At 54.9% G+C, this 10,708-nt stretch overlaps 1 protein-coding gene across 1 annotated transcript; it reads left to right on the forward strand.

The window, feature by feature from the left end:
- Nucleotides 1-3,396: 3,396 nt before the first annotated feature.
- Nucleotides 3,397-10,446, forward strand: LOC101649023 (cytochrome P450 2J4-like). The gene is made up of 5 exons (XM_004713479.1): nucleotides 3,397-3,561; nucleotides 3,757-3,898; nucleotides 4,602-4,789; nucleotides 10,014-10,155; nucleotides 10,250-10,446. Exons 1-5 carry the CDS (start codon nucleotides 3,397-3,399, stop codon nucleotides 10,444-10,446), a joined length of 834 nt encoding a protein of 277 aa, XP_004713536.1.
- Nucleotides 10,447-10,708: the final 262 nt, after the last annotated feature.

Raw genomic sequence — 10,708 nt, forward strand, 5'->3', positions numbered from 1 at the left:
ACACACACACACACACACACACACACCACCCCATTATGTGGTCCTTTGCAGGCATGGGAGGGACAACCCACTCCTTTGTCCCTAAGCTAGCTGCCTAACAGCACCTGTAATTGTGATGTGTGGACCTGCCACCGGTCATGCTTTACAGGCAGTCTCCTTTGTCCTCCCAGGCACTGTCCAAGCCCTGTCTTCCAGCACACCCTGGGGCACCATTCTGACCTCAAGCTAATGTGTGTCTGTGTTGTCTTGGTCTCTTTTGAATACATCGTACATGTTCGCCTTAAAGTATATTTATATGGGGTCTCTTATACCCTAAAACAAGTTCCATCTGTAACATGAGTAGCACATACCCAGCCCCCAGGTACCTTGGGGTCTGTGAGAGATGCTGCGTGTAACTTCCTTTCCTGACTGCGACCCCGCTGGGCATGGGGACAGGGGCACCTCGAGAGTGAAGCCCGGCGTGAGGAAGGTCCCCATTTTCCCTGCAGTTGGCGCAGACCCACGGCAGTGTGTTCACCATGTGGGTGGGCCCGACCCCCATGGTGGTGCTGACCGGCTTTCAGGCGGTGAAGGCCGCACTGGTCTCCAACTCGGAGCAGTTCTCTGGCCGGCCCCTCACCCCGCTCTTCCAGGACCTGTTTGGAGAACGAGGCAAGATTCCCATTCCTGTTGGGGAGGAGGGGTGGCTGATGGTGATCTGTCCCGAACCCCAGGCCGGCCCTGGACTATTAACAGAACGGGAATGACCAGGAGGTCTGGGGGGCACAAAAGGAGTGGGCTTTGAGAGCCCAAAGGACCTGGGTTCAAGCCTCAGCATCAGCCCTTGCCCCCTCTGCACCTCAGTGTGAGCGGTGAGGGAGGTGAGTGAGCTTGGGGCTCTCCAAGGCCGGGAAGGAGCTGGCAGACTGGCCAGTCAAGAGGAGGCATGCTGAGCCCACATTGAAGGTGCCAGGCTCACTGCCTTCTCCCCCAAATGCCCCTTCCCTGGCCAGTCAGCCCCGACACAGAGCTGGCCGCGGAAAGGGGTGCTCATGGTCTCACCTGGGCCCAGGGATCATCTGCAGCAACGGCCACATGTGGCGGCAGCAGCGGCGCTTCTGCCTGGCAACGCTTCGCGGGCTGGGCCTGGGCAAGCCAGCGCTGGAGCGGCAGCTGCAGGAAGAGGCAGCCAAGCTGGCCGAAGCCTTCCGCCGGGAGCAGGGTGAGTGGCAGGCCTGCTGTGTGTGAGCCAGCAGTGGAGGGGGCGCATCCCCAGGGGGCATGGACACAGACACAGGCACTGGGCGGGGGGCAGGGGGGGCGGTACAGGTCCCCCCGGGGAACGAGAAGCCGTCCTGTCTGCCCCCAACATCCCAGGCTCGTTACCCCTACAAGCCTCGGCTCACGTCATTCCCTCTCAGGAATGCCTGCACCCACACCCTGCCCCTCCTTGCTCCTCCTGAGGTCACCTGCCCTAAGAAGCACCCCTGGATCCCAGGCATGGATAGTCCGACTCCTCATCGTTTGTCGCACTGATGTCCGGTGGCCCTTACATGCAAGCCTGTCTCCCACACCTGGCTCTGAACACCCAGCACCTGCCACTGAGCCTGGCTCTTAGAGGGTGCTCAGTAAGCACTTGCTGGATGTCTGAGAGAGCGAGGGGCGAGAATGAGTGAGTCAACACAGGATGGATAGCAGGCACCCGATTGTACTGGTGCTCCAAGCAGTGGTCTCTGTGTCTCCTCACCTCCTCGGACTCTCCGCCCTCAGGCAGACCCTTCGACCCTCAGCCAGCCATCGTCATGACCACGGTCAGAGTCATCGGGGCCCTGGTGTTCGGCCAGCACTTCCCCAAGGAGAATCCGTTCTTCCTGGAACTGACTAGAGCCATTGACTTTGGCTTGGCCTTTGTCAGCACCACCTGGCGCCAGGTAAGTTGGCACTGAGGGAGTCGATGTAACCAAAAGGTTGGTAGTTCAAACCCACCAGCCACTCTGAAGCAGAAACTGAGGCAGGTTCAATGCCTGGCCAATGCACCGCCCCTACTCACCTACCAGAAGAGGCTTGTGTGTGGCTATGATGCTGAACGGGTTGTTCCCAGACTAGGATGTGTGGTTGGAAGGGGTGCCAGCCCCCCACCACTAATCACGGGTATGATAGGCACAATTGTACGGTTGAGATATATAAATATTAAATTAAAGTCATAGAGAGCATGAGAGATAAAAGAAAGATAGAAATAATGGAGTCAGACACATTTCATGGTAGCATTGCTCACCTCAGCCCCACTTGGTGGTCCACGTGGAGTGAGGGGGAAGGGAAGGAGGACAAGGGGAAAGGGAACAGGGGAGTGAGGACGGGAGAGGAGAGGGGGAACCAACGAGAGGTCAAGGGAGGAGCCGAGAAAGCACTCTTTATTGCTAACCCAGGCCTATATATCTTTGGCGTGGAGTGTAAGCCCAAGGTAAAGACATATGTCACAGGAAGGGGTTGCACTATTAGTTATACAGCAATGAGAGGGGGACAATCTAGGGATATACACGCAATAGGAAGAGGAGGGATGGGGGTATACATGTGACAAGAAGGGCAGATCCTAGATCCAGGGTGACAGCTGAACTTTGGATGTGCAGTGCCGGTTTGATCTGTTCTCTGCATCAACTATAGACCATTATCTGCAGGGTGTGAACTCCACCTACAGGAACCAAATCCATGACTGCAAGCCTTTAGAGAGAAGTAGTCTATTGTCCTTAACAGCAGGGAGCAGGCCTACCCGTGGTGGCCTGAGCAAGTAGCCTGGCAGCTGACTGCCTTCTGGGAGAATGTCTCTGAATATCTGAGCTTTTCCCATATACTAACGGAAAAGCCCCTAATGTTTGGCATGTCTTTGCGGGAGACAATGCTGGGGAAAAGTCTCTTTATAATCCCACAAGGATGGACTAGGAGGAAAGGCCTGGTGACCTCCCAGAGACAACTGGCCGATGAAACTAGGGATCACAACACTGATCGTGGGGGCGGTCCACGACCAGGCGGCATTCCATGCCCTGCTGCCTCTCCAGGGCTTCTAGCAACAGCAAGTGGGCCCTTTGGGGAGGCAGGTGCTTCGGCCGTTGGACAGCGGGGGCCCATGGTGCACCGGCTGAGAGGTGGACAGAGACAGGCCACAGCTCCTTAGGCGGCTGCCACCCAGCACCCTGACCCGGCTAATGCGCCTGCCCCGCTGTGCTGGGGTGCTGCATGCCTGTGTGAGCAGGAGGGAAAGGCGGTTACAGTCTCATCCACAGGGTTCCCAGTCGGCTCCCAAGTGCGCCCCGCTCCTCTGCTATCACACCTTTAGTTTCTGCCAGGTGCCCCGCCCACGTGAGGCTCCCGGGCACAGCTCTTTGTGCCTGACTCAGGTCTCTGTCCTCACAGTTCTACGACATGTTCCCCTGGGCCCTCTGCCACCTCCCGGGACCCCACAAGAAGCTCTTTAGGCAACTGGAGGGTGTGCGCGACTTCATCCGCCAGGAGATCAGCAGACACAAGCTCAGGGGACCCGAGGCTCCCAGGGATTTCATCAGCTGCTACCTGGCCCAGATCACCAAGGTGGGCCTAGAATGGCTGCTAGGGGTGGAAGGGAGGGGCCTGCTTTTCCGGGCCTTGGCCTCAGGGTCTCATCTCTGACCCGGGCCACCAGCTCTCAGAGCTGCCCAGAGCTGTGGCTGTCTGGGCCTTCCCCTCTCTCTTTTGCCCAGGCTCCAGGCCAGGGCTCCTAAAGGCCTTCTGACCACCGTCCACCAGGCCCAGGATGACCCAGTCTCGACATTCACCGAGGATAACCTGATCCAGGTGGTCATTGACCTGTTCCTGGGGGGCACCGACACCACGGCTACCACCCTGCACCGGGCACTCCTCTACATGGTTCAGCACCATGCCATCCAGGGTGAGCACCCCCAGCACCTCTGCCTCGGGGTCTCCTGCCCACACCAGTCTCTGCTCCGTGTCCCTGGGGCAGGTCCTGCTCTTGCGGCCACGGCACAGGAAATGGCATGGCCTTGTCATTTCATAGAAGGGCCTTCCCACCCTACCTGCGACCTGCTGTGTGATTTGGGGTAAATCACTGAGCCTCTAGGAACCAGCATAAAATGGGGCGATGTCGTTTTTGCTCACTCAGTGATGAGCTCCAGGCCTGTGCTAACACCCTCCTCAGAAGCACAACTGGGGACACAAGGGCGGCTGGAGGTCCCTCGGGGCCAAACAGCTGTGGTCTAAATTCAGATCCCGGTTCCATCAGTTCTGTCCTCTCTGAGCCTCACTTTCCTCACCTGAATAATGCAGATGACGGTGGCTGTCCCCTCAGGCTCTTTGAATAGAGTGTCTGATCCATAGTGGATACTCAACTCTGGTTTCTTACACTTCTCTCATTTCCCACTCCCTGGCACCCTTCAAAAGCCAACCCTACACAATCTTGCTCACAGGAAGCTAGCTGGGGTTCAGAGAGGGCTTCTCCCGTGCGACTGGGAGCAGTAGGGTGAGGTGGCCAAGGAGCCCTGAGCCTTGCAGCCTCCTCTGGTGGGGACAGAGGTGGTAGAGCAGGCAGGCCAGGCCCAGGTGTCCTCTCCAGAGCCACGTGGATGTGCATGCAGAGCGAGTGCAGCTGGAGCTGGATGCAGTGCTGGGCGCAGCCCCTGCTGTCTGCTATGAGGACCGCAAGCGCCTGCCCTACACCCGCGCGGTCCTCCACGAGGTGCAGCGCCTCGGCAGTGTCGTGTCTGTGGGTGTTGTGCACCGGTGTGTGACCTCCACTCGTGTGCTCGGCTACCCCATACCCAAGGTAAGTGGCTCCTTAGCCAACACAGCACCTACAGAAGCACCCTCCAATGCCCTGCCCTTCCTGACCAGCACAGCCAACTTCTACAACTCCTCCTTACATGCCTCCTACCAATTCATCAGTCATCTCTCTATTATCTCTCCATCCACCCATCCATCCATCCATCATCCATCCTTCCAACCATCCTTCTAACATCATCCGTTATCCATCCTTCCATCATCCATCTATTATCCATCCTTCCTCCATCCATCATCCACCCATCCATCATCCATGCATCCATCCATCCTTCCATCACCTATCATCCATTATCCAATCTTCCATCCATCCACATACTCACCACCTACCTGCCAACTACTCTATCTCTATCTGTCTGTCTGTCTGTCTGTCTATCCATCACATATGGGGGTTTTAGTGGAGTTTCCAAACTAAAAGGAAGCCTGGTGATCCATTTCAAAAAATCAGACAATGAATGCTGTAGATCAAAACCAATTAGGGGGATGGTGCAAGACCAGACAGCATATAGTACCATGGAACATGGGGTCCCCAAGTATCAGGCTGCACTTGATGGCAGCAGGTTTCCAGTGTCACAGATAACACTTGCAAACATTTAATCTACGTCTTTCCAATGTTCTCTCCACGCTTATTTTACATTGTTGTCGAGATGTTGACTTATGTATGAGGGTTAAGTAAGAAAAAGCATTGCTATAAAACCTTTATTTTAAAAAATATTATATACTTCTGATGGCAGGGTTTCAATCTCTCAAACCCATCCCTGAAGAATTCTGACTCTTTGATTGACACAAGCTCAAGATGGCAGGTTGGACTTTCTTACGGAACTCAAGTTGTGTTCCTTTTAATGTTCTCTCAGTTTGGGGATCAAAAGAAGTCTGAGCAAACAAGACCGAGGTGACAGGGTGGATAGGTTAAGATTTCTCAGTAAAATCAAGAGTTATCATGATTTTTTTAAAAATCCCCGGGTGCAGCTTTCCTGCCTTTTTCTCACCAGTGCAGTTGTCCGTTTTCTTAAAACTTCTTCCTAATAAGCCCCCGAGATCCCATGTCCTTCAAGAAAACTAGAAAGATTACCTGTTTAGAATTCCTAAAACCAGCCACCATAACCTTGTGAGCTGACCTTTTTTCTTTGAACTTAATTCACCCTGCAGAGCCCCTTGGAAGCCTCTCCCCACACCCTTTTTTTGGGAAGGCACCCTCATGAGACCAAGACAAGTGTGTGACTGAGAGGACTTGTCTCCAACCAGCCACTGGTCACAGAGGTGTGTGTACACAGTTTATTTTATAATAAAACCTGTAGGTATCCACCAGAACCCGCAGTAGCAAGATTTTTCTTTTAACTTATAATAAGCTTTCTTTCATGTAGCATGTCCAGATTCTTTACACCAGTGGTTTCCCAGCTTTCAGGTACATCGGAGTCACCTGGCGGGATAATATACATTAGAAGGGATTGAGTAGCTCGGCCCATGCTCAAGGACACAGGAACACACAGGAATGTGAGTGCCAAGGTCTGCCACAGGTGTGGAAGTGGCAAGGTTGCCACTTTGATGAAAACGAAGCACTCGTTTTAAGGTGTGGTGGAAAGATGGCCTCTCTGTGCCCAAAGGTGGTGGCCAGAGCCCAGGACTTTCCTCGGACAGGGGCCTTGGGTCCTCACTGATGCTCCAGCCCCACTGTGGCGGGGCAGTAGGAGTGCAGCCTGGAGAGAAAATGTGGGGGTTCCCTTCTCCACCATCAGGCTTGGTTCAGCACTTTCAGACCCTGGTATGGGGCAGACTTGGCCCTAAGGGACTGCCAGGGTGTGATTCTTAATTTACCCCCATTGCAATGGAAAACCTTTTGCAGCATAGCCCATAATCCAGCATAGAAGGTTGGTATCTGCCCTTGCAGCTTCCCTGAATTGTTCTAGCGCCCCCTATGGATCGGAGTTTCCCATTACTGCTGGGGGGGGGGTGGTGGGGGGGGGGGGGGGGGGGGGGGGGGGGGGGGCGGCGCTGGAAGCTGCAGGAGCAGATACCTATACTTTATACTGGATTATGGACTATGGTGCAAAACTGTGTCATTGCCAGGGGGAGGCTGAGTGATTGTTTTTAAGGGGGAGTAGGCCAAATAAGGGAACCTATACTGTAGATGGTGGTGATGGTATTACCCTTTTTTATAGGTAGAGAAACTTCAGGTTAGAGAGCTCAAGTAAGTGCCCCAAACACACAAATGATAACTGGGTTTCAAATGCTCATCCTCCTGACAAGAGTTCCGGCTCTTCCCGCCAGCCAGGAATTCCTGCTTTTCCCACCAACCGACCCCGCAGCTCTCATTGCTCCTGAAAGACCTCTCCTGGTGGACGAATGAACCGACATGTCAAGTGGAGATGTTTTGCATTGGCCCCTGGCCTGGCCAGACTGGCTTTTAATGACCTGCTCTTGGCAATGAATGGCCAGCAGGGGCATAGGTTAGACAAGGCCCTTGCAGAATGTCTGGGCAGGACCACACCACCAGCTCATCTTGCTGTGGGCAGCAGCAGGAGGGCCTGGGCCCAGGCCTTCTAAAAAGCTTTGCCAAATGAAGTCACGTTGAAAAGAGAGGAGCCAGGCTTCCATTGCCAACGTTACGCCATTTGGAGTGAGAAATTTCTGCTAAGAGCCCGTTTCTGCCCCATCTACTTCTAGGAAATCTTCTGTGGTAAAGTCTCTGGGGGGGTCATTAGCAGGTGCTGATCAATACTGAGCAGTAGACAGGCCAAGAGATGCCTCTGAACAGTAGACTCAGTTTGGCAGCAGGCCATGAACGACTGTTTCTCAGCCAAATGACAGTGCCACCACAGTGGTTCCCGCAGCGGTTCAAGGCTCTCTCCAGATCTCGAGGCCTGCTCTTTACTGAAGAGGTGTCACCCAGTCCCCAGAGGGCACCCAACAGGCAGCCGGTGGCGTCACTGGGAGGGAGGGAGGGCTGTCCTTGTGTGCTGCGCATGCTGGGCTCCGAACCCATCCATGAGGTAAGAGTGCCTCCCTCAGGACACCAACGGCTGTGGAGGGAAGGGAGCTTCCGGCCCGGAGTCTCTTGGCCTGAAGGCAACGGTCTAGACTGTTATCAGCCAAAGGGTGGCTTCATCCCAGGGAGGGGAAATGGACATTTCCAAGACTCTACCTGGGAGATGTAGCTCACTCGGGCAGCAAGAACTCGAGGACCCCCACACCTCTGCTGGACGCCCCACAGTGACCAGGTCAAGGTGGGTCCTTGGTCGAGACACCTGGGGGTCACACCTCTCCCATAAGCCTGCAGTGCTACACCGTCAACAAGCCAACCGACCTCTGAGAGGGTTACTATGGGCTGCCTTCCTTTATCTTTCCTTCCTTAAGTCCTTCCTTATGCTGTAGTTTACCGTGTGTTTTTTTTAATCAACAATTTGATTGACATCTAATCCACATCCCATATGATTCAATGGTCTAACCATAGTTAAAAGAGCTGTGCCCTCATCACCACCATCGACTTTGGGGGCTGAATGGCTGCATTCTGTATGAGACAGTTACAAGTGGGGCTCAAGTCGAGGGTCAAGTGAAGAGCCCGGGCCACGACAGACGGCCGCCACACAGGCTCCAACATGACCACGGCGAGGCCAGCACAGGCCTGGGCAGTGTTTCATTCCGGCATGCAGAGGGTTGCGATGAGTCGGACCCGACCGGACAGCACCTAACAACACCCAAGACCCCCAAAGAAGGAGTGGACCCGGCCCATCCAAATCCGCGTCTTTGGGCCACCGGTGAAGGGAGGTTTCATGGACCAGGCGTGGAGGGAGGGGCCGTCTGGAGCAATCTGGTCCAGGGGATAGGCCTGCTGGTCCTCGGAGGCTCCCTTGGCCTGGAGGGGCAGGCCTGCATCCCAGCTGCAAGTATGGTTCGCTGATGGAGAGAGGTTCCGTGCAATGTCTAAAGAGACTCAGCGGAGATGTGTCAGATCATCATGAATTCCAGAGGAACGACAAGATTGGCACAGGAGAGCCCAGGAGAGCCAGCCTTCATGAAGTGAACGCTGGGGCCGGGGAGGCGTCGGCTCCTCAATGGCGGTTGGCAGTTGGTTTTCCAGAAACATGCTGCATTTTTAGTTATTTGTGTTGTTGGGAACACACTAAGCGGAACATCCGCCGGATCAGCACTTCTTACGTGTGGGACTCAACGGCTTCATTGAAGGCAGCCCCCCTCGGTCTCCTTTTCCAAGATGCTCCTCCTCCATCCATCAGCGTAAACTCTCTAGCCCCCAGGATTCGTCTCCTCTTCAGATGTGCTGTTGTCCACCTGACCCCGTACTAACATCTGAAGGGACCGCCAGGCACAAGGCAGAGCCCCTGAGTGAGCTGAGCTGAGCGACATGGTTCTGCAGTGAAGCATTCTGTCTTTGTCCGTTTGGGGAAAACTACAAAACTCACCGCCTTCCAGTCCATGCGGCCGCACAGTGACCCAATAGGACAGGGGAGGCCGACCCCTGTGGGTTTCCGAGACCTTAGCTCCTTACGGGAGTAGAGAGCCCTGTCTCTCTCTCCGCCATCTGGGATGCAGGCTTCTCATTTTCCTGGCCTCTATCAAACCAAGGACCAGCCCTCTGGTCCCCAGGCCCCTGGTGTCGGGTATGTGAACAATAGATCAGGAGTTCTTTCTGAGTACCCTTTGCTCCTGGAATCATGACCAACTCTATCCTTGCTCCGAGTGTCGTCCTTCTGCTGGGCTGGTCAGCCGAGGGCTCTCATTGGAAAGAGGCCAAAGTCACCCTGACAGGCTCCTTGGGTGTCTCCATCTGATTAGTCTGATTTCAACCACTCTTCTCCTTTGAAACACAGTAAGAGCTCCAGTTAGGGTTATGGTCAGGGTCAAGGGTGGGGTTTATGCTCTCTTCTCCCTACTCTGAAAGCTGTCCCCTCTCTGTCTCTACACACACACACACACACACACACACACACACACACACACACAGAGTATTTGTTGTCCTGTGCAGGACTCTCCATTCATGCCCAATAGCCTCTTCTTGCCTTCTGCACAGGATGCAAGGACTTGGGGTCTGAAGCCCTGGGTTGGGAGACTTTAGGGTCACCGCTAGCCACAAAGGTGTAAGCTCAGTCCTTTCCTGGCTGTCAACTTGGAGGGAGGGAGCCCGAGAAGGCCTGGGTCCCCGGGTGTTTTCCAAGCTCACCTGGCCGCTCAGCCAGGGCTGGGCTTCTCTTCTGCAGGGCACCATCATCTTGCCCAACCTGGCCTCTGTGCTCCATGACCCCAAGTGCTGGGAGACCCCCCGACAATTCAACCCCGGCCACTTCCTGGACAAGGACGGAAACTTCACGCTCAATGAAGCCTTCTTGCCATTCTCAGCAGGTACTGGGTGCAGCCCTGCGTCCTGGGTGGGAGGTGGGGGGAGGGCCTGGCACAGGAGCAGCTGCCACCCTCTGACCTTTCTCTCTGCTTCCAGGCCACCGGATGTGCCCAGGGGACCAACTGGCCCGGATGGAGCTTTTCCTGACGTTTGCCATGCTGCTCAGAACCTTTGAGTTCCAGATGGCTGAGGGGAGCCCGGGGCCCCGACTGGAGTATGTGTTTGGGGGCACGCTGCAACCCCAGCCTCAAAAGATCTGCGCTGTGCCCCGGCCCCACGTCCCAGGCCCGTAGCCATGGTGCGTCAGGAGGCCTCTCCCCCACAAGGTCCTTCCTTGGCCTCCCTTGCCTTCTGAAAAGTTGGGGAAGTAGAAAAATAGGGGGTCACCTAGCTCAGTTACTCATGGCTCCCCTGATACAAGTTGTAGGGGGTGCCAAGGGAGAGTAGACTTATTAAATATGCTGTAAAAATATTTTGGTTAGCTCAGCTTTGGCAGGGAAGCAGTTTACAAAGTTAGTTAAGATTTGGCATGGTGTCATTTCCCAAGGTTAATCT

Source organism: Echinops telfairi, unplaced genomic scaffold (genome assembly GCF_000313985.2).
Source record: "Echinops telfairi isolate 266 unplaced genomic scaffold, ASM31398v2 ScPeMD7_7407;HRSCAF=8445, whole genome shotgun sequence".
Taxonomy (NCBI): Eukaryota; Metazoa; Chordata; class Mammalia; order Afrosoricida; family Tenrecidae; genus Echinops; species Echinops telfairi.